We start from the raw sequence: 22,240 nt of genomic DNA, 5'->3' as shown, positions 1-22,240 counted from the left end.
GTCACACACGTAGTCCGAGGCGTAAGTCCCAGCGAGCGATGGCAAATCCACCCCATCACCCCCCCCCCCCCCCCCCCCCCCCCCGGACCCCTTCCCTTCTCCCTCCCCACCCCAACGCCGCGCCGGGCTTATTAGAAACCGCAATCGCAGCGCCCCGCGCATGTTTGCGGCACTTTGTGTTTGCCGAGGATCACTAAAATAATTCCACTTGAGCACAATAAACGCGCTTTGTTTTTGCAGTTAAAGACCCGAGTAGTTTTAATTAGTTTACTCGGGTCTCCTGCGTTCGGTCCCCGCGCAGCTCTGCGGGTTCAAAGAGCCTTTCTCTGTGTTTTCCCTTTTCTTTTCTCTATTCCCCCCCCACCGCCCCCCCCCCCCGTCTTTTAACGCTGCGTGTGAATAGTCGAAGACAGGAGCGAAAGACGCCGGACTTAGAAAGTAAAAATCTCCGGGAAGGGGGGGGAAAAAAAAAAAAATGGAGGCAAACACAGGAGCTAATTTAGGCAGGCATAGCTGGTGGTGTTTGTGGTTGTCCCTGACAGCGCCGCTGACTCGAAAGCACCTGTGTTTGCTCACTAGCTTTCCCCAATCTGCTAGAAAATGGCCCAAGCATGTCACATGGCAGCGAGATAGTCCCAGCGCCATGGGAATAAAAAAGCCTGAGCTTTTAGCGGAGTTAATCATTAATGCGCCTTTTCTTTGTCCCATTCAGGAGTGCTGACAAGCGCTTTGATATTTCATATTTGCCATCAGGTCAGCGGCAGCCATACCCAGGTACTAATGAACAGCCTGGCTCACGCCTCCCCGTTTCATTGCCCGCCTGCAGATCTCCGTTCACCTGCCCTCAGCCCCCCGGGCATCTGCCTATACGTGTGCATACGCCTATACGCGTGCATACGCCCGTACGCGTGCATACGCCTGTACGCGCATATATAACCCCTTTCCCAGCCGGGTCGGGCTCCCAGCAGGTCCGAGCCCACGCAGGAGGGCTCCCGTGATTTTACACCGGCGAGCACGAGGTTTCCTCCGCTCCAACCTCGGACTTTTTCCCATCCATCCTTCGGGATAAAAAAAAAAAAAATAATACAGAGCTGGCGCGTTCGAGACATCAGCCTGCGGCTCGTACGCTCCATATTGGTCATCTGAATACAGCGCTTTGTATTTCTTAGCAGCTGTCAATTTGTGTGCGCGCGCGTACGCTTCGGGGTTGAGCAAATAATCCCTCGCAAATAATGTATGGATGGGGAGGAATGCAGGCTGCCTCGCTCCGCTCCTCTCCTCCCCCTCGTGTCACCAAGGGGCTTGAATATTTTCTGCGTTGCATTTCTTTTTCCAAATTGTTTGCCCAGGGCCTGATTCTTCCAGGTGCTGCCAGGAGGGGCGGGGAGGAGGGCACAGATTTTAGGACCTCACCTCTCGAGGACGTGGTTTAAGAGGGGACTGACTGGTCTGGCACACTGCATTTATTTTTTTTGGTACCGGTTTTGAACAGAAACCCCCATTCTGCAGCGTAAAGGACAGGTAGGTCTGCAGGCCCCATAAAGCTGCTGGGAGGAGGTGATTTGTGCCAGCTTAAACGAGAATCACAGTCAAACTTCAAGGTGCTTGAACTTTTCCCTTGACTCCGTCAAACCCTGACAGCACGCTTTGCTCGTCCGCCCCGAAAGCGGAGCCTGCCAAAACCGCCTGGCGACGGAGGAAGAACCGCGCCAAGGGTCTTCTCAGCGTTTCGTTCCTGCATTTGTACCATCCCGACGGGAAAAACGGGACCAAATCCCCGCCGTGCTCCCAGCTGGAAAGCTTCCCCCTCCCTACAAAACACCTCGGCGATTCCGCAGCTGAGAGCCACCAACGCAACGGCCACACCAGCCTCCAAGGAGCAAACGCTCCCGATTAGCTGCTGCCGCTGCGCGTAGGAGAGCCCTGAGACTGCACGTGAGCACTGGCAGGGTGGAGAAGCTCTTGCTCGGCCGGAGCAGCGATGGGTGGGTGGGTGGGTGGGTGGGTGCCCCTTTCCCCTCTGCCGTTATCTCCAGCTTCACACACTCAAGTACCTTTAAGGACTTCACGCGAGCGAGGTTTTCCTCTGGCACCCCTGCGGATCAAATGCCAAATCTAACGAGCAATTAAATGGTTCCTTAGCTTTTTGGTGCCCTGTTGCTGAGAGGTGCTACCCACACCCCTCCTGCTCTATGGAGGCTGGATGGAGCACGGTGGGTCCCTCTGTTTGCCCCACGGATTTACGTGCTGCTCACCCTGGGATGTCCATGGCCCAGCTGCTGAAAAGGCGACCGGGGCTCGCAGATCATCCCTGCCCTGGCACCGCTCGCTCTGTTACCTCTGGGGCTTCCCTGAGGAGGTCCCTACAGCCAACTTCTCGCCCAGCACCCTGCGGGGGACATTGTGAGGGCTCCGGGGCTGTTTGGGGTCACACGTGGCCTGAGCACCCTCTGTCACCCCAAGCTTGTCCCCACTCAGCAAGGACAGGAGGGTCTCCTTGCTCGAGCACAAGCTATGGAGAACACTTCTCTGCAGACCGTCCTCCTGGCAAGAGGAGACACAGGAGCTGCGCTCAGGAGATGCAAGACAGCTGAGAAGTTTCTACTCAAGCAGGTTTTGGCCCAGGGAGCCCTGCCACCACATTCCTCATGAAGCTGGCACACCCCAAAGCCACCAGAGGAACGTGGGGCCAGGCCACCAGTTCCTTGTGCCAGTTTTTTTTCAGATCAAAGAGGAAACTCCCTTGAATGTCATAGATTTGTAAAGGCCAGCTAATGGTGACTCACAAAGATAAAGTTCTCAAGGACATTGAAGGAGCCTAGAAGCCTCGGTACCATGAGCTTCCTATGGGACAGAGCCACGTCTGGAGAAGTTGCCAAGGTCATTGGTATTTAGAGAGCACTCCGCCACTGGCTTCGGTCTCTAAGGCCTCATGGGATGAAGCACCTCATGTGTGGAGGCACCAGCACCATTAGTTCTGCACGCGATTCAGGTGTGGGATGTACCACTGGGCTCAGAGGGGGCTTGTAGGCTTGGGGGAGGGAAGAGCACGTGTAAGAACATAAGCATTACCCAGTCTGGTCAGGCCGGAGGAACAAATAGTTCCTACCTGGCCTTTCAGTGGTACATAATAGATATCTAGAGAAGATTAGAAGGACAGGGTGCACACAGCGGTATTTTCCCCGAGTGCTCATCCTCACACCTAGAGACCCCAATGGTTGAGAGAGAGGGGAAAGATTTTGTACGCAGTAGCCCCTGGAAACATAACCAACCCCTTGCTAAACACAAGCACCTATAGTGTCAGCACAAGCACCTATAGTGCCCTGCACACCTCCTTCAGACTCAAGTATCCCTGGCACGAGAGCCCGCGTGCCGTGGCTCGTGTCAAACACACGGGGACACGTCCTGAATTCAGAGCAAGTCCAGGGCAGCACCACCAGTCCGCAGGCAGATTTCCTAAAAACCAGGTAAACATTGCAGCCCCAAGGCCACCAAGAGCTTTGATCTCCACCTTCGGAAGCATCCAGGCAGGCACAGCTGTTCTGCAGCAAGGGCAATGAGAACAGCTGGAACAGAGCGCGCAAGGTACAACGCTCCTGCTAAGAGCCAGCTTGCATCCCTCGGAGGCAGTAAAGCCACCCGTGAGGCCAGGTCTTGGGGGCTCCGAGCCCCCCCACATGAGGGCTCTTCTGTCCTTGAGAAAGGTCTGCACGCTCACATCACAGCCAAGGGCTCGTTAGCAATGACAATGAAGTTTAACGCACTCAAAGCTGCAACTCCTGCACCCCCAGCTAGGGCAGGATGGGTCCCTTTAGTCACTTGTGCTTACTGACTCTTTTACTTTAAACTTTTTAAAAACAACCAAGTAAAGTCAAGGGCTTTAAAGTCAGGCTGTGGGCAGCACCCAGGCGCTAGCTCCACCGCGCCGAGCAGGATGGAGAGCCCTGCCACAGAGAACAGAACCACCAGAACCCGGCGCTTGCTGCTACTCACAGTCACATCCTCCCACCTCGGAGCCACCAGGCAGGTACCAGCTGCTGCATCCCAGGTGGGTGAGGATGCCTGGGCCCTCTTTGTAGGGTGGGGCTCTGCAGGATTGGCCAAGAGGAGGGTGGGAAGGGCTGGACCAGTGTTTACACTCCCTTCTGCAAAGTCTCAGCACTGTGGAGGTGGGAAGGAGGTCTCTGGACCTCTGGCTGGGCAGCCTGTAGCTCCCCACATCCTCCTGCCCAGAGCCGGCAGCAGTGCTTGAATTGCAGCTCTCGCTTTGCTCAGTTATTGAGGTGCTGCAGCTTGCTCTGCTCCCAGTCAAAGCTTTCAGAGAGCCAGGGGAAAGATTTTCCTTGCTTTCCGTGGGCTTTAGCTCGGAGCTGGCTACGTCTGCCGTACGCCGAGCCGGGCTCTGCTGCAGAGAGGCGTGAGGTTAATGCAAGGCTGGAACAAGGAGGCAATGTGCGCCGCAGGCGGGGACCTGGGGGCTCGCCATCAAGCTGCTCAGAAACATTGAGAAATGAGTTGGCTGGGGGGGGTGGGATCGTGTCGTGTCCCCCCCTCCCCGTCCCGGGGAGAAAAGCCAGGGTGCTAAAAGGTTCTTTAATCCAGCGGGGAGAAGATAAATGGGAACCAGTCAGCAGGACCTGCTCCCAGGCATACCCAAACTGGAAGTGGAGCACAGCTTTCTAGTAGCACAAGTGATTAATGAGCACAGCAGACTAATTACGGTCCTCTCCGGCCACAAAGCTCTAATCTAAGAGGCGTTCTTAATGAGTTCCTGAGGCTGCGATTGGACTTCTAGGGTAAATCACTTAGATTTTAACACAGGCGTAGGAAACTGCTCTCCGAGTTAGCAACCAAAGCTCATTCATAATTGCTTGTTTAAATATTTTTCCTTCTTCATCGCTGCAGTCAATTTGCCGTGTGCATCCTATGCAGAGGTGAAGCCAGCCAAAAAGGAAGCTTTCCTGGAAAAATAACAAAGGTACTTTCAGCCACAGAAATCCCCATCTCGAATCCAAACAGGGAAGCCTCTGTCCCTTGCCAGCGCAGGCAGGGTTTCCGCCTGCCTGTTATTGGGCACGGCAGAAGAGTTAGCTTAGGCAGGGGAAGGGGAAGGGGCCGCTTCTCCTGCTGCGGGGTGGAAATCCTTTTCTCTCTAGATGCTCTTTCTAAGCTCAAGTCTCGCGCTCGGTGCTGACGGGCTGTTTATTAGTCCCTGCGTTGCCTCACCGGGGTGGATAAGAGCTGAAGGCGATGCAAACGCCCGGGGAGCGGGCCGCGGGCAGAACGCCGCTGCCCGGCGATGGCGTGTTGCGTGGAAAAGCCGTGTCACCCCTATTAGCTGCTTCGTTTTGACCGGAGGAACGAAAAGCTGGGGGCTCGGTCGCAATTGCCCGGCTGTTTGCAGGGAACGCGCGCTCGCAGCACGCGTGTTTGGGCTGCAAAGAGAAAGGATGTGGGGATGGATGCTCAGCTTGCCCCTGCGATCGCCCGCGCGTGGTGCGCCGCGTCGAGCAAGCCAGGGGCACGCAAGGGAAGGGACGTGTCCGCGGCATCCTCAGGATCAGTCCCTCAGCGCCAAAACGATGCCGAGCCAACAAATGAATCTGAACCCTTCCTAGCATTGCTAGTGACCTTCTCGGTGACCCAGAGCCACTCGGTTAACCTCTCGTGATAATGAGATAATGAGAGCCTCCGATGGGTAAATATGCAATTACAGGGGCTGCTTCAGGAGGGCAGGGGTGGCCGGGCAGCGGCCGCTGCAGCCCGTCACGTGCGCAGGTAGTCCCGGGCACCCTCCGGCTCGATTAATGGGGAAGAAAAGCATCTTTGCCCCCACGGCGAGGCAGGCCGGCTCAGCCGGGTGGCTGGCAGGGACACGTGAGCGGGCCAGGCGTGTTTGCTTTGCTATCTTGTATTATTAATACGGGGCTGGACATTTCCCACGGCGCTCATTACAGCCACGGCCAAGGGAGAGGGGAGGGCGAGCGGCGCAGACGCGCTGCAGGAGCACCCTGGTTTTGCTCAAATAAAGCTTCTCGGCTCCTTTCTCCAACGGGAGGGGACGTACCTGATGTGGCCGAGATCAGGGAGCTTCGGCATCGGGGGGGGAATCGCGCAGTCGCAGCCGCCCCTCTGTCCCGCAGCACCCCGAGCACCCATCTGCTGGGGGTCCCGGATCCCCTCTGTCCCCTCGCCCGCACCCCGCTGGGTCTGGGAAGAAAGGGTTTGGCTCATTTTTCAGGCAACCCAGGCAAGCATCGGTCATCTTTACGTGTAGCACCAACAGTTTTCACGGCAGCGCCCTTTCAGAGGGGAAGTTTCGCAGGCTCGAGAGGACGCGGAGCCGGTGCGTGAACGCTGCGGCATCTCTAGGTGATGCTTGTGACCCGCCACCCCTCCGTCGTGAGAACTGGGCGCTGCAAAGGAAACCATCGGGTGCTGGTTTCTGAAATCACACGGTGCTGGGCGCTTGGGTGGATCCCAGCGCCACGAGGTACGGATGTGACCAGAGGTGCGAACGACCTTCCGCAACATTTGCAACGAGACGAGTCACGGAGAGCAGGTCCACCAAGGGTGGTCAGGCACCAGGAGACACCAACAGCTTGTTAAAAAGTCTACAGCGGCACACCAAACAGCCCAGCGACCCCCTCGGCAGGCGGGGACGGGAGCTGGGGGAGTCCTGCGGGTGCCGGCCATCCTCCCTCCCCGCCGGGGTGGCCGGCTCCCTGCTGCGCAAACACGGCCGCGTGAGATAAGGCGTGTGTGCACAGCGCTCCGACAGGAATTCGGGGCCCGGCCCCCCCCACCCACCCCCCCCCCCGCCACGGCCGCCTTCCCGCCAGCCACCTTCGCCCGGCACGTTCCCCGCAGCAGGGCTGGCCTCCCGCCCCCTCGCCCTTCGGGGATGCTCCGAGATGCTCGCGCCGTCGCAGCGTCCCCGCTGCGAGCCGTCGCGCTGGGGCGATGCGGGGGATGGCGTGGGACGCGCGGCCTCCCCGAAGAGAAGCCGAGGAGAACACGAGCGCCCGCGGAGCGGGAGGGAGTCGGGATTCGCCGCGCGGCGTTTGGTTTTTAACGCGGGCGCGGGTATCGGGCATAAGGCAAACAGGGAGCCCGGCTTCCCCGCTCGGCGGCAGAAACGCCTCCTCGCCCTCCCGCCGCCCCACTGGAGGACTGGGAATAATAAAGACCGGTTTTAAAATTAATATAGTGATACCTAGGAGATTAAGCTGCCCGATAAGCAGACAGCAGCGTGACTGAATAGGCCCGTGGTTCAAACAAAGGTTTCTGTTGAGCAGGACCAGGTAAAAGACGGATGATGGTTCGTTAAACATTGCCAGCGTGCTTTGCTAGCGCCGTTCCCCGCTCACAGCTAACGGCAGCCGGGGCTTTGTGCGGCAGACGCGGTTGCTAATTTCAGCCAACTTAAAGGCTGTTTCTTATCTTTGCTGGTCTTGCTGAAGTGAAGGTGGTTTTGGGATTTTTGAATGCGCAACACTCGCGCATGGAAAACGTCGCTGACGGTCTCAAGATGTTAAAAAAACCCGAAAAAACCCAAAAAAACCCAACCCCGCTCGGTGCGGCTGGCCGGAGAGGAGCAGAGCGGGGTCTGCTGGCCCAGGGGCTCCCCGGCTTTTGCAGCAGAAGCAATTTGGGGGTGGCGGCACCGTCCTCCGCTTCGCCTTCCCCCTTCCAAACGCCCTAGGCAAGGTCCAAGGAGTGTCCAAAATGCGTTGAGTAATTTGGACTTTGCCGCTAGATAAGGGCTGTTCGTCCTCCCCGGGGAGCTGCTCTGCCTTTTCCCCGGGGGCCCATCCAGCCCGTGAAAGCAATTCTCCCTAAAAGCTGGAGAAAACCGTGGGACCAAAATTGGCTTTGCAAACAAAATTGCCGAGTTTCTTATTTCCCCAGCAGCTCTGCAAGCGAAAGCGCTCGCAGGCTGGCTCTCCCGGGAGAGCAAAATCAGGGCAGATCGCATCAACTTCTCTGCTTCTTCATCAACTTCTCCGCTTCTTCCTTCCCCGCGTCGCCCACCAGAAATTAAACACTAAAGAACGGCGTGTCAGGGCCACTCGGGTGCTCTTCAGCATCAATTATCATCACTCCAAAGGTCTCTGCGGCTCGCACCTATGTAAGAGCCCCATCTATTTTGATTTCCACCCAGACGGGGTTTCTGGTGTCACCCTGTCTGTGCGTCCCTCCCCTCCTAACCCTTGAACTCCTTGGCTCGTTTCAATCAGATTTGTCAAGACAATAGCCGTCTGGAAGCTCGTGAAGTCCTTAGGGGGTGCGGACATAGGCATCTGTGCGCAGGCAGGAGGCTGGGGGATGGCCGCGGGGGTGACCCCCCCCCCCCCCCCAGGACCCCTCTCCCTTCCCAGGAGAGCAGGAGCACATCGCCCCGCCGCCTGAGACGCTCCCCAGCTTTTCCCCCTCACTTTTTGGGGGAGTTTTCTCCCTCCTTTGAATCCTTCTCCGTATTTTTCCCGGAATCTGGCGCTTGCAATATCTCTTTTTTCTGTAGCAAGGCAGCCGGGATATCTAGGAGGGATAATTAATGGCATTATATCACTTTTTATTACTCTCTTAGGCATCCTGACAATGCTGAGTCACCCCGGGGGATTGAGAGAGCTGCAGGAATATGAAATCCTTCGCAGGGCCGGGCCGGCGGGCTCTGCCAGCGGCAGCAGGCAGGCGGATTTCGGCAGGGTCGGAGGCTGGGGTGTCCTGTGGGAGAGCATCCCTGCCGGGCAGAACCTACCTGGGACGACACGAGGCCGATCACGCGCGTTGCTGGATATTTCCTGCATCGCACGGTAACGCACGGAGGAGATACGTGACCTGTCCTGACTCCCCCGGGTATTTCCTCCGCAGCCCCCTACACCTGGGACCAGACCCGGGGTGCCCAAACGTCACACGAGCTCAGCGGTGCCTCCGGCTCAGGCACCCCAGGTGCCTGGGGGCAGCCAGTCATTAAATGTAGGCTCTCCAAAAACCCCAAGAGAAACATTTCCCCAAAGGCTAGTTGATTTATTATTATTATTATTGTTATTATTATTATTATTATTGCTGGCATGTTGTTTTGTTTTGTTATTGTTGATGACGTTATTACTACTCTTACTAGTATCATCCCTGCGTTGGCAGCGGAGCAGAACCCCCTCAACGTGGACATAAACTTGGCTCCGCGTGTTTGCATTTTGTTCGGCTCCTCCGAAACGGCTCGTACCCGTGGGCGCCAGCCCCCCGTGTGTGCAAGGGGCCGGGTGACGAGGAGCTCTGACCCAGCTCAGCCATGCCACGAGCCGCTTCCCCTTCTCAGCTATAGGTTTCAACGTATAGCAGGGAAGAGGAGAATGAAGCTTTCCGGAACTGCGTGCACGTGGATGGACACGCATCGCCGGTCGCTGTCGCGGGCCGGCCGGCTCGGCTCGTGTTGTTGCTGCCTTCATCTTCAGCACCTTCAGCATCTTCTTCAGCGCCTTCAGCATCTTCAGTTCAGCTACCGCCGACACCTCTGAGAAAATAAAGGAAAATGGCTGACAAGGGTCTTCTCTCCCGCGTCTTCTCTACCGTTCCTCCCAGCCGCGCTTCTCAGGGAAAACGGCCGGAGGCAAAGCGATACGTGCTCGCCCTCGCCCCGTCCCAGCACCGCCTGCAAACGGGATGCACGGGACGGCTCGGTGCGAAGAACAGTTGACGCTATTTCAGCACATCCTCTTCATCACGGCTTGCTTCTCCCACCGGCTGCCCGCCATGGCGTTTGCGGAGGGACGAGCCCTCCCGGAGCGAGGCGACCCGAGGACAGAAGCAGCACGCCCCAGCGCAGCTCTGCCCTGGCTCGACGAAGCCCATCCCCGGCCCCGGGGCGAGCGAGGGGTCCGGCGGGGCCGGGTCCCAGCAGCCAGCCGGGATGCGGCCGCCCCGGTTTGGCGGGTGAGCGAGCCCTGGCACCGCCGGGGCGGTGGCGGAGACGGTGCCTTACGCCAAGGCACCTTATCTCGTGGCAGAGAAACCCGCCGCAGAGCTGTGCTGGCAGCCTGCTCCTGCCAGAGGCATTATGTTCGCTTGGAAAAAAAGGCAGAAGAATTCAATTGCCAAATATATTGTTCCGGTAACTGTAACAGGAATGACTCTGGGTCTTGCCAGATCACAAAGCTCCCGTTAAGCAGCTCCTGCCGGGTTGCAGCTAATGCCTATTGTTATTGCACAGCACCCGTGCTCCCGTTCAGGATCACCCCGCTTTGAAGTAGGTGAGGCGGGCGGCTCTTTCCTCTTTGCTTTGCTTTTTTTTCTTTCTTTTTTTCTTTTTTTTCCTTCTTTTTTTCTTTTTTCTTTTTTTTTTCCTTTTTTTTTGTTTTTTTTTTTTTCCCCAAAGCCCAAGTCTATGGTTTAAGCTGGAAGCAGAGCCTTCAAAAGCAGTGGGGAAATTTGGCAGGCGTCGACAGATCCCCCCCCCCAAGAGTTCGTGCTGCACAGGCACGAGCGGGACACAAGTAGCGTTGGCTCCGGCTAGAGAAGCTCTGGGGTTGGATTGTTGGGTTTAGTTCTTATTTTGGATGACCAAGACGGGGACGGGGAGTGCCTGTGTGACCACGAGGTGCCAGGGTGAGGGGGGGGTCAGAGGGCTGTCGAGTCTCAGAGCAGGGGTCGGGAAGTCTCCAGCGGGGCCGTGGGGATGCTCTCCCCACCTTTCGAAGCCAGGCACAGGGTTTCCCCGCGCTGGATCTCCCCTCCGAGCGGTTGCACGACTGGCCCCGGAGCCCGGGTACCCTCCCGCACCCAGAGCATCCCTGGGGAAGGAGCTGGGGCAGAGCTGCTCCATGCTCCGGGGCCAGCCCCGCCGACTTCCTTTCCGATGCTCCTTCTCCCAGCTTATGGCTTTTATCCAATTTAAATGGCGAGGATTTAAAATGCCACCTGAGTTAAAAGGACCTGATTAAAACCGTAGCCTCATCATATTTCTTAAACATGCAGTTGCATTGCTGTATTTACATTAGTGTCAACTTTAATTTAAATTCTGCATAACTATATTTGCTCCCCTAAATTCATTCGCCGGGAACACAGCGCAAATTACTCTGCACTAACTGCACTTTCTCTTTGTCTATGGCGGAGCGGTTTGGAAATTAGCGCTGCGAACGGTGGGAAGTGTCATTCCGCCTCTTTAATGTCTCGTTAATTAACCCGTCTGGGCCGGGAGCAGATCGATGCCCCGCGGTGGGCGAGGTGTGGGTCTGGCGGGGGCTGCGAGCCGCTGGGGTTATTCTGCTCCGGCTGTTCGCAGGGCTGCTCCAGCTGAGCCTTCGGCCTCGTTCCCCTCACCCTCTCGGGTGGCCGGTTGGGCTCAGTTTGGGCAGGTTCGTCCCATTTTAGGGACTTCAGGGGCTGCTCCCTAGCTGTCAGGTATGAGGCTCAAGCTGTCGGTGAAACGGCAGACCCTGAGCGCCCTAAAATGAACACCAGCATCGGTTTTTCTTTAGTGCTGTGCCTTCAAAATGGAAAGCAACGATCCTTATGGGTCCCTTCCAACGTCAGATATTCCATGAAATACAAACACAACTAAATAAAATAGAGTACCCCATCCAGGAGGGGTGATAAGACACCGCTCGGGCATGAGAACACTGCCGCTGTGAAGTCATAAAAACTCTTTTTTTTGTGTGGCATCGCACGGCCAGACACCTCTGGACCACCATCGCCCGTCCCACGGACGCGGGGCTCGTCGGGGCGGCGCAGCATCCCCGGGAGCGGGGCACAGCCAGGTGCTGGGCGATTTCAGGGGCACGGGGGGGGGGGGGGCAGCTCTTCAGGCAGACAATAGGAGCCCTCCTGCTTTTCAGCCCATCCTCCTGACCACCCACCAGGGCAGAAGGGGGAAAAGGGGCGGGGGGGGAAAACCCACAACGCCCGACAAAAAAAGCCCCGTCGGGTTGTCAGATTTTTGTGAGAGAAGCAGTGTTTAAACTCGGTGTTTCCTGCAGGTGTGCTCCGCGACTACAAACGCTGAAGGTGATCTCAGCCAGGCAGGCATTTTCTTTAGTCCTCAGCGTTTTGCCTTTTCACCTCGTAAAACCCTTTCAAGCTAAACAAACCTTAGTACAACAGAACGGCGCGGTGCAGCCCGGCTCCCAAAACCGACAGCCTGGGGTAGGACAAAGAGTAAAAATAGCGAAGCATCCCCATCGGCATCAGTGCTTAGCTCAGACCGTAAGACCAGCCTGTGCCGTAGCGTCCGACCTTGCTACGTATTTATTTTTAATTACGCCATTTGCCTGCCCGATCAGCAATGACATCGTTAAAGCGAAACAAGCGGTGCCCTGAGCGGATTAGAGGCGGGAGGGTGATCTTCAGGGACGCGGGGCGCAGGGAGGGAAGGGGAATGCAGCAGGACCTGCCCCTGCAAGGGCATCGCCACCAACGCTCGCCGTCGCTTATATCCAGGTAGCGGGAGAGACGTCCCACCGCTGCGCTGCAAGGACGACGTGCGTCGATGCTGGTAGAACGCTCGAGGCTGGTCGTGCCCGGTTGAAAGGTGAAATACTGCATTTTGCAGCTCTGCGGCTCCGGCCCGTGATGGCAACGTCCTTTATCTTTTGGAGCACGGCGCTTCTGGAGCTGGGACCGCTCGCTCTGAACGAGGATGCGATCGCGCGCACGCGCGTAGGGACGGACGGGCACGCACGAGGAAAGGCGTGCCAGGGCGCCTTGCTGGTGCCGTGGTTTCTTTCCCAGCCGGGCAGCCCGGCGCGGCTCGGTGGGAGAAGGGAGACCCGAGCGGGGGACGAGGGTGGGCAGTGACAACGGCGGGTGCCCGGACGGGCTTTCCGAGCCGGCCCCGAAGAAGCGAAAGCGAGCTGCGGGGCGTGAGATGCCCCCCGAGCGGAGGCTGCCGGGTGGCCCTGGGGGCGAACACGGCATCGGATGCAGCGGGGAGGGCGATGCGCGGGGGGAAATACAGTACAGGCGACCCGAGATTTGGGCGGATAAGTAGAAGGCCTGACTTAGCCGCCACTCCGCAGCTGTGCTCTTATCTGGCCGGAGGAAGAGGCTGAACAACAAAAGGGGCTAAGAAGCCGGGTTGATGCATGGGAAAGCCATTGGCCGAGCATTGTGGCTGCCCTTCTGCTGAGCAAATAGTTCAAACTGTTCATTCCCATCTCCTATTCTCTCCCTGGTACATTGTTTGTGTCCTTGCATTTCATTCTGCGAGGAAGATTGCTCTCTGGGCCTATAAGCAAACAGTCCAGAAAAGAGCCAACTATCCTCTCCTTTTCCCTGGAGAACTAGCATTTTTATTTCAGCTCCAAGCTGTCAAAGAGCTGGAGAGTTTATGTCAGCATCCTGAATTAATTGCTTTAAGCTGGAGCAGCCTATGCCAGCCACCAAATGTCCAGAAGATGTTTATTAATAATGTTTCCTCTCGGTTTTTCGGTGGGGTGTTGGTTTTTTTTTTTTTCTGGTGGGTTTTTTGGGGTTGGTTTTTTTTTTTTTTGTTCCAATCTGTGCTCTCACATACAGTGCCCTCTATTCACCGCCTGACGCCGGGCGAGGGTGGCGAAATGAAAGCCGCTTATAGGGAATTAATAAAAAGCTCCCGAGGTATTGTCAGCCCTGGCGCTCAACATGTCGGCGCGACGGGCACGGCCAGCAGCTCGGAAATCTCCCGTTAGGACTTTTCGGGCGAGGGGAACGAGAGGAGGCAGATGAATTGCTGGAGGGATCGAGAAGGAGCGAGCCCTTGTTTAAACACAAATATCTTTGGTAATTAACAAAAGTGGCGAGGAAATTACTGATGGAAAAAAAAACACATGAAAGGTAAATGGTTTTGTGTTTAAACATGATATATTTTAAAGTGTTCCCCAGTGTGAAAGTCCCAGTTTAAGGGAATGAAGTAATAAACCAATTTATATACCAATAGAAAGTCGAGATCCTGAGTGCCTTTGTGTAAATTTTCCACTTGACTTTTCATTATCTACCTGAACAAAATCAATCTATATGTATGGGATCAACATGCAATATGAGAGATAAAAGACGAAATAAATGTGCTTTGCATATCCCGCAGATAAAAGCCACCGGGCTCCGGGCGCTGCCTCCTTTCCAGGCAGATGCATTTTAGAAAATAAATCATTTTGCAAAGGAAAAGAGAGCAAAGCAGAGTGGCGCTTCTTAAGTGTTTACTCCCTCGCTTGAAATATTGATCTGTCAAATGAACAGCGGTTAATAAGTAACTCGGGGAAAATATGCCGGCTCTGTCTCTGCTCCCTGCCGTAGCACCGACCCAGCTCTCGCCCCGCTCCGGCCCCCGGGCAGCGTGGCCCTGGAGCGCCCTTGCTGCAGGCTGGACCTCTGGGCAGAGCCCGGACGCGCTTGCAGGATGGAGCAGGTGAAAAGGAAGGCGATGGAAGCGGCAGAGCGGGGACAGACCCCTGCACCCCGCAGGAAGCCCTGAAACCCCAGGGCATTTCGGAATCCCAAACCCTGCCACAACCCAAACCCTGCTGCATCCCAAATCCCGCTGCATCCCAAATCCCGCTGCATCCCAAACCCTGCTGCACCCCAAACCCTGCCGCATCCCAAATCCCGCTGCATCCCAAATCCCGCTGCATCCCAAACCCTGCTGCACCCCAAACCCTGCCGCATCCCAAATCCCGCTGCATCCCAAATCCCGCTGCATCCCAAACCCTGCTGCACCCCAAATCCTGCCGCATCCCAAATCCCGCTGCATCCCAAATCCCACTGCATCCCAAATCCCACTGCATCCGAAACCCTGCCGCACCCCAAACCCTGCTGCATCCCAAACCCTGCTGCATCCCAAGCCCTGCTGCATCCCAAACCCTGCCGCACCCCAAAGCCTGCTGCACCCCAAAGCCCACCACGTCCCAGCCCTGTTGTTCATTCCTCACGGCCTTGCCTGCCAACGGAGATGGCATCCCATCGCATCGGCAGCTTGCACACCGAGACAGCTTGCCCTTGCCTCGCCCCAGTGGGAGCCACTCCTGACCCAAAATATCCCCAGTTTCATCCGAAGGAAGAGCATTGCTGTCGGGTGGGGGATCAGCTCCACTAAACTGGGCTAAATGTGCAAACTGGAGTAACCTCTCTGGGGCGCGGGAGCAGAGGACGCAGTGCAGCGCAAGGAAGATACTCCCGGTTTACCAAACGCATCAAGGAGCACGGATTTTGCTCAAGCAGCCTCGGCGCTCCCAGTGAAACCAGCAGCTGTGTTAACAGCAGCTAAAATGCCCGCACCTGCGATGCTATAACCCGGATCCTCGAGAGCCCGGAGCAAGTGCCCCGTCCTGTCACCGCAGCTTGGGTGACTTCTCCCTCCACCCACCCCTTCCCCTGCCCTCTCCCTCTCCCAGGACCTGGCTGGCGTTTGGCTTTTTGCCACAACAAAGCTTGTCTGCTTTCATGGATCCCAACGTCTTGGAGAGCTGGGTAATAGCATCCTCTTTTTTTTCCTTTTTTTTTTTTTTTTTTTCTTTCTGGTCAGGTGAAGAGGCAGGAACTCCTCATGTGGTTTTTTTTTTTCCCCTTAGTAACAGGATATAGAAAAGGTTAAGAGGCACTTCAGCAGATACAACCCCCTCCTGGGCACGGGGAGTTCTTATTTCTGCAGAAACCCCAGCCCCATTTCTGCAGCAGCAGAGCCTGTCACCCTGGTTGATGTATTCCTCCTCCGAGCATCCTCGTGCCAGGGGAAAGCACTACGCAGCCCCGCTCCGGCCGATGGGCAGCGAAGCACCTGCCTCCCGCTGGTTTGGTTTCTCTGAGGGTCCCTACACATCTCCTGGCTCTGGCAGCCGTGCTATGGGGTCGGACGTGCTCATCTCTCTGGGTCGGGCATCTGATTTTTGCCTTTCCTTGCGCAAAAGACCCTTTCCAGCCTTTTTCCTTCCTCTCCCCCTAAAAATCCGGACAGGAGGGAAGCAGTGGGGGAGGAGGGTTGGAAAGGAGATGAAACAAAGAGAAAACCAAAGCTGGTGACTTTCCAAACCAAAGAGTTTGTCAGGATGCTCCTGAGAAACACGCTCCCCCATTGGCTCAACATCTGCAGCTATTTTATTAGTTTGCTAATGATGCCTCAGATGGGACCCAGGGGTGACAGAAAGTCCTGGCAACCCCTTTTGAAGCGAGCCTCACCTTCTGCCCCCCGCCCCGCTGCCTCCCCCCGCCAGGGCTGATGGGTTTGTCCCCCCCGTCTCCCAGGCCATCAGCTCCGGAGCGATGCGCAGCCCCATGCAGGGCAGGAAGGCAGCTCCACCGCTGCAAACCTCTCGTGAAGAAAACGGGTTCGTGCATCTGCACATCCGTCCCTTCCCATGGGATGGACACCCATTTTCTTGCCACTGGGCATAGAAATATCCGTGCCATGTACAATGAGCTACCTGGTGCGGAGGAAGGCCGGGAATGCTCCGAGGTGGGGCATGGTAGAAAAGCGGTGGCATGGGAAGGGGTTTAATCATCACTTTGGGGATATTTCTGGCTGTCGGAGTTTGTTCTCCTCTCCAACGCCTTTCCTGAGCTCCTCTTAGCGTGGCACCAATGTGCACCCCTCAAAGAGCACCACAAATTAATTCACTCCTCAACTTTCTCAAGGTGCTGTTATGATAATTTATTTTTTTTCTTTGAAGCCTAAAAGGATCCATCCTGGCAAAGCACCTTCTTAAGCTTCCTCCAGGCCAGGATAACGCTTCTCCCCATTCCTGTCAGGAATTACTGGAGCGTGACACAGGTATCGCACACAAGTACAGACACAAGCAGGCAATCGGAGATGGGAATCTGTGGCTTTAATAGGGGATGCATACACGGCAGCAGCACACTCGGTGAAGCCCAGAAGTTTGCCCCAGCTACCCCTGACACTGATGCCTTGTGCCATTATTAAAATAAATAAAGGAGAGCCAAGGGGAGCGCAGGTGCTGGCAGCCAGTGAAGCACCGCACGGCTGCTGTGCTGCATGCAGAAGGCTGTCAGCGACAAGCAAAGCATTTCAAGGTCTCCAAAATCCTTCAGTATCGATGCCTTCCGTACCAGGGTGGGAAGTAAAATCAGCACATTTACACTCCTCCGTGCTGTTGGCACTTGGCAGCTGCTTTCCAGCTGCAGAGGGATGAGGCTCATTCTTTTTACCGCTTGTGTGAGTCAAAAACCTGTAGAAAGCCACTCCTTCCCCAGCCAGGGGTGAGCACCCTGCTGTGACCTTACACGGATGGCGCTGGCAGTGACCGACAGTTTGGACAGGTAGAGATCTCCCATCAGCAAGGATCTGGTGCAGAAATCCACGCTGCCTGCAGCAAGTGGTATGTTGAGGGCTTTCCTGCCCCCATGGTTTATAAAAAAAAAAAAAAAAACCTCCTGGCAGGTGGAGGGAAGCAGGAGGGACCTGCCGCTGCGGTCCTTGCCTTGGTGCCCATCCCCGTGGCAGCGGGGCTGCCCACAGCCTCACTGGGCTGCCAGCTGCTCTGTGCCTTTCCTCTGCCCTGCCTGGGGAAACAGCCCCTCTCCCCTGGAAAAGGGGTTCCCTGGCCAGGGGGAACCGGGGAGGGTGGAGCGGAGCGAGGTGGGCTGCGAGGAGGGGTGAGCTGCTGGCATCGCGGGGGCAAAAGGGAAAGAAAGGGAGGAAAAGGAAAGAAAGGGGGGAAAGGGAAAGAAACTGAAAAAATGGAAAGAATAGGAAAAAAAGGAAATAAAAGGAAAGGAAGGGGGGGGAGAGAAAGAAATTAAAAGGAAAGGAAAGGCAAGAAAGGAAAATAAAGGAAAGGGAAAGAAAGGGGGGAAATGGAAAAACGAAAAAAGAGGAAAGAAAGGGAAAGAAAGAGAAATAAAAGACATTGAAATAAACGGACAGAAAGGGAAATAAAATGGAAAAAAGGAAAAGGCGGGGGAAGAGACAAGTCCACGGCCACACGAGAGGCCGCGGGGCTGTCCCCTGCCCTCGCCGTTCGCGCACCAGCCGGGGGGAGCCCCGCGGGCTGCGGCAGCCCCTCTGCGGGACGCTGCCCGGCACACCAGCGCACACGCGTGTGCAAACGAAAATTCCCGCTTCGGGCGGGGTGGGGTGAAAGCAGGAGCCCCCTCCCCGGCCCCGCTCCAGTGGCTCCCCCCGAGGAGCCGCCTCCGCGTCATTTGCGTTTTTAAAAAACTTTTTTCTTTTTTTCTCTTTTTTTTTTTTTTTTTTTTTACATGCAATTTCACGCCCGGCTGCACCTGCAAACATAACGGCCCGGCCGAGCCGCCGCCCGCCGCTCCCGACCCCCCCCCCCGCCGGCGCCGCGTCGCCCCGAGCCGCAGCCCCGCCGGCAGCCGAGCCCCGCGACCTCCCGCCGGCTTCCCAGCCGTTTTGGGGGGCCTTTTCGTTAGCCCTGCCCGGTGCCGCTGCCAGGCTCGCCCGTGCCCTCCCTGGAGCCCCACGGCCTGGGGAAGGGACGGGCCCTGCGGGCAGCAGCGGCTGAACAAACCGCTGTCCGTCCCTCCATCCATCCCTCCGTCCTTCCATCCATTTATCCCTCCATCGCTTCCTCCATCCATCCATCCATCCACCAATCCCTGCATCAACCCCTGCATCCATCCATCCATCCCTCCCTCCATGGATCCCTGCATCCCTCCATCCGTTCACCCGCCCCAAAACAACATCCCGAGCTCGATGCGGCTTTTCCCGTCCTCACGGACCCGGTTCGCACCCCCGGCTCTGCCCGGGCATCTCCCCCCCGTGCCCTGCTGTGGCTGGGTGGGCGCCGTGCCCCCCCTCCCCGTGCCCTCGGCAGCTCAGGTACACGGCAGGATGGCGGGTCGAGCCCCTCCGACCGCCGAAAAAAACCCCAAATCCGTTGTTTAGAGCCGAACCTCGGGTTTACAGGGGTGCTCCGCAGACCCTGTGTCTCTGGGGACAGCCCGACCCCCCAGGGACACAAGTGCTCTTTGAATAATTGGGGGGAAAAACCCAGATTGCGGTGCCTGGCCGGGGCTGCGAGCGGACTCATTTCTTGTTTAGGGTTGGGTTTGGGGTTTTTTTCCCCCTTTTTTTGTTTTGTTTTTTCCCAATAAAAATAACTACCTACCAAATTCACCTCCTCCTCCCGGCCGCCCCCCCCCCCCCGCCCCGGCCTCCGTCAGGAAAGGATAAATATTTCACTTGCCACCGTGGGAGCCCGAGCCTGAAAAACGACCGCAGCGAGAGAGCGAAAAAAATAACCCCAAAGTGCTCCCCTCCCGAAACCCGCCGGCCCCAAAGCCCCGTTTTTAGCTCCATTGGCGACGAAGCTGTCCCGTAAATAAGGAGCCGGCAGACTCTGCATCATCCTTTAATATTTACTCTTTTGAAGGTTAGGCAGGGCAGAGGTAACAAACTTTGAACGATTTTTTTTTTTTTTTCCTCCTCCCCTTTTCCATCCTCTTCCCTACCTGGTTTTATGTGGTTTCTGGATTAATCTAGTGCGGAGCAGAAGCGGACTTTACCCGGCCGAAATATAGGATTAGGACTATTTCTAGAAGAAAGAGGATAGTGTGAACTGCCTTTAGCCTGCAATAGTCTAAAGCAGAATTACAGCTTGTAAAATAGGTCTCCATCAGTTTCCCAGGAGACGAGTTAAGCCCTACTTGGGTGTTCCAGCTCTTTTTAGAACCAGCAATAATTAGACTCATCTCACCCCCGAGTTGTCCGGTGTTGGGGTTTTTTGTTGTTGTTGTTTTGGGTTGGTTGGGGTTTTTTTTTTTTTCCGGTTTGGTTGTTTTTTTTTTTTTTTTTTTTAAAGATCATCAATAAATGCACTTTTGGCTAGAATCCTGCCGGCGGGCGCGGGCAGGGCAGGGCAGGGGAGGGCAGGCAGGGCCGGCGGCTGCCCGCACCGCCGTTATCCCGGGGAGCAGGCAGGTTCGGGGGGCGTTTGGGTGCGGGCAGCGAACCTTCCTTTGCCCAACGGGGCTTGCCCGTCAAACTGCTGGCTGTGCCACCTTCTTTGATGTCTTTTGAGCCATCGCTGCATGTCATTAGGGGCCCGAACAATTAAAAGAAGTGCCTTTTCCCCCGCCCTCCCCGAGGATGGGAAGTCAAGAAAAAAAAAAAAATAACCGAGGGAAGGCGAGAGGTTGGATCGGGGCTGATTTTGGGGGTCAGGCCGGCGGCTCCCAGGTCCCCCCTCCCTGCCCGATCCGGTTCAGCCCTTACAGACGCCGGCCGGCGCCATCGGATGCCACTCGGTTCCCGCCCGCAAAATAAAGCCGTATTTTGGGGGAATTACCGGCAGAAACGGAGCCCAGCGCTCTGCCCCGCTGTTAGCGGGGGGAAATCAAGCTGAGGGGCTTGAGAAAGCTGAGGATGCTCGGCTGCAGGAATGGGGGGGGGGAATAGCCGGGAGTCGCGGGCAGAGAGGCAGGTTCCCCCCCGCAGGGCCCGGTGCACCGGGAGCGGGGGAACAGCGCCCGGCCCCGGTGCTGAACCGCTCTGCCCCCGTCTCGCCGGGGCCGGGGCAGCGGGGCACCCCCGGGGAGGGATGCTCCGGGATGCCGCGGGGCCGGGCCCTTCCCACTCGCGTCCCCCTCCCCGCGCGGGCGACAGGCGTTTAATGAGAAGTAATTGGCGAGCGCGCAGAGCTGCATTACGAGCGGGCCGGGCTGTTATGAATTATTGAGAGCCCATTAGCCGCCGTGCGCCTTCCCCTCTTGCCAGGGAGATGTAACCTGTCACAGCAACGCGGGGCCGGGGACACACGCACACGCACACGCACCCACCCGCTCCTGCCCTCGCCTTCCCGGGCTCGGATACCGCCGCCCTCGCACCCGGCCCCGGGGCCACGTCCCCTCCCCGGGCCCTACAGCCTCCGCGGGAAGCATCCCGGCGGACCCCCGCTCCGCTCCTTCCCAGCGTGGGCGATGCCACTCGTGTCCGTGGCCGGTGCGGGCGTGCAGAGCGGGCGACCCTCGGGAAGGGCCGGCGTCCCCGCTGAAAACTCCCGTTTTCCACTGTATCGAGGAAATACGGGCAGGGAGGGGGATTCCCCCCCCCATTTTTTTGCCCACGCGAGTGCAGGCCGTGTCCTGCCCTCTGGCACCGGCACCGGCACGGGCGGCGGCGCTTTCCCGGTGTCACGGACACGGGAGAAATGCCCCTCCGCGGGACGGACACGGCGTGGTCGTTTCCAACCCGGAACAAAAGAATGCCACGGAGCCGGGGAGTGGGAAAGGGGGGGGGGAAAAGAAGGGTCAGAAATAAAAGACAAAAATTAAAATAATTAAAAAGTTGGTTGATTTTTTTTTTTTTTTTTAAATAAAGGTGTCCGGCTCGCAGGAGCGGGAGAAGGGCGGCACGTCCCCGTCCCTCTCCCACCCTCCTCCGAGCGAGCCACAACGACTGACCCCTTCGGCAGGGGGTTTTGGTGCTAAAACGGGCAGGAACGGCGCTCCCAGCCGGCCCGGCCCCGGCCGCACCCCGCTCCCGCACGGGCTGCCCCCCCGCACCCCCAAATTACACCCCTTTTCTCCCCTCCCCTGCTCGCCATCGCGCTTTTCCCTGCTCAAACGGCTCCTCGGCCGGGAGAGGAGCGGCGGGGTCAGGACCCCCCCAAAAACGCGGGGGCGAAGCGGCGGGGAGCATCCATCCCCATCCCCCCCCCCGCGCCCCCCGGCCCCCGCCGCCTCCCCGGCCGGGCCAGCTCTCCCCGCCGGCTCTGAGGCGAGCTGGGGAGGAGGAGGAGGAGGAAGGAGGAAGGAGGGATGGAAGAGAAGCTGAAGGTGGGAGTTAAAATAGAAGGAGAAGCAGGAGAAGGAGCGGCGGGTGTCACCTACCTGCGCCCCGGCCGCCGGCCCAGCCCGCCGCGCCCCGGCTCTGCGGGAGCTGGAAGCATCCCGGCATTTATTGGAGCTGAAACTGTGCTACTGTTGACTTTAGCACAAAGCAAAGATTTCGCTGCCCGCTAGTTTAAAAATGAATATTTTACCAAGATATCGATCAGCTTTATAAAATTCAGTTAAGCACAATGGCTCAAAAGGAGGGGGGGGGGGAAGGAAAGGGACGCAATATAATATCTGTGTAAATTTGCTGAAGTATGACGTGGTGTTGAAAGTTTACCCTCCTGGAATTTGGATCTAGATTCCCCCCCCCCCTTTTTTTTTTTTTTTTTTTTTGTTTACTGACTTTGTTTATTCACAGATCACGGTTGCTTAAACCGGCAGGAGCAGAATGCACTTGCAGCAAGGCTGGGGGCGGGCGAGTTGTGTGGGGAGGGGGAGAGAAAAATGCCAGAGGGTG

At 57.0% G+C, this 22,240-nt stretch overlaps 1 protein-coding gene across 18 annotated transcripts in view; it reads right to left on the bottom strand.

Annotated features, from left to right (window-relative positions):
• The window catches only part of LOC129205056 (putative uncharacterized protein DDB_G0277255), a 64,432-nt gene extending 42,470 nt beyond the window's left edge, over nucleotides 1-21,962 (bottom strand). For 15 of the 18 annotated variants that reach the window (XR_008576585.1, XR_008576576.1, XR_008576572.1 and 12 more), the window contains exon 1: nucleotides 21,778-21,962. Coding sequence is in view for 2 of the 18 variants with exons in the window: in XM_054822047.1 (XP_054678022.1) it covers nucleotides 8,940-9,514; nucleotides 21,778-21,844 (642 nt within the window). In the remaining 16 variants the exon portion in view is untranslated. Of the gene's footprint in view, nucleotides 1-3,993; nucleotides 4,123-8,573; nucleotides 8,762-8,831; nucleotides 9,515-21,777 lie in introns of those variants that run through there. The other 3 variants (XM_054822048.1, XM_054822047.1, XR_008576578.1) reach the window with 3 other exon arrangements.
• Between the last annotated feature and the right edge of the window lie 278 nt (nucleotides 21,963-22,240).

The sequence above is a fragment of the Grus americana genome, chromosome 3, assembly GCF_028858705.1.
Source record: "Grus americana isolate bGruAme1 chromosome 3, bGruAme1.mat, whole genome shotgun sequence".
NCBI classification, from domain to species: Eukaryota; Metazoa; Chordata; class Aves; order Gruiformes; family Gruidae; genus Grus; species Grus americana.
The sequence above is the reverse complement of the archived record's forward strand: the minus strand, read 5'-3'. Positions and strand labels throughout refer to the sequence as shown.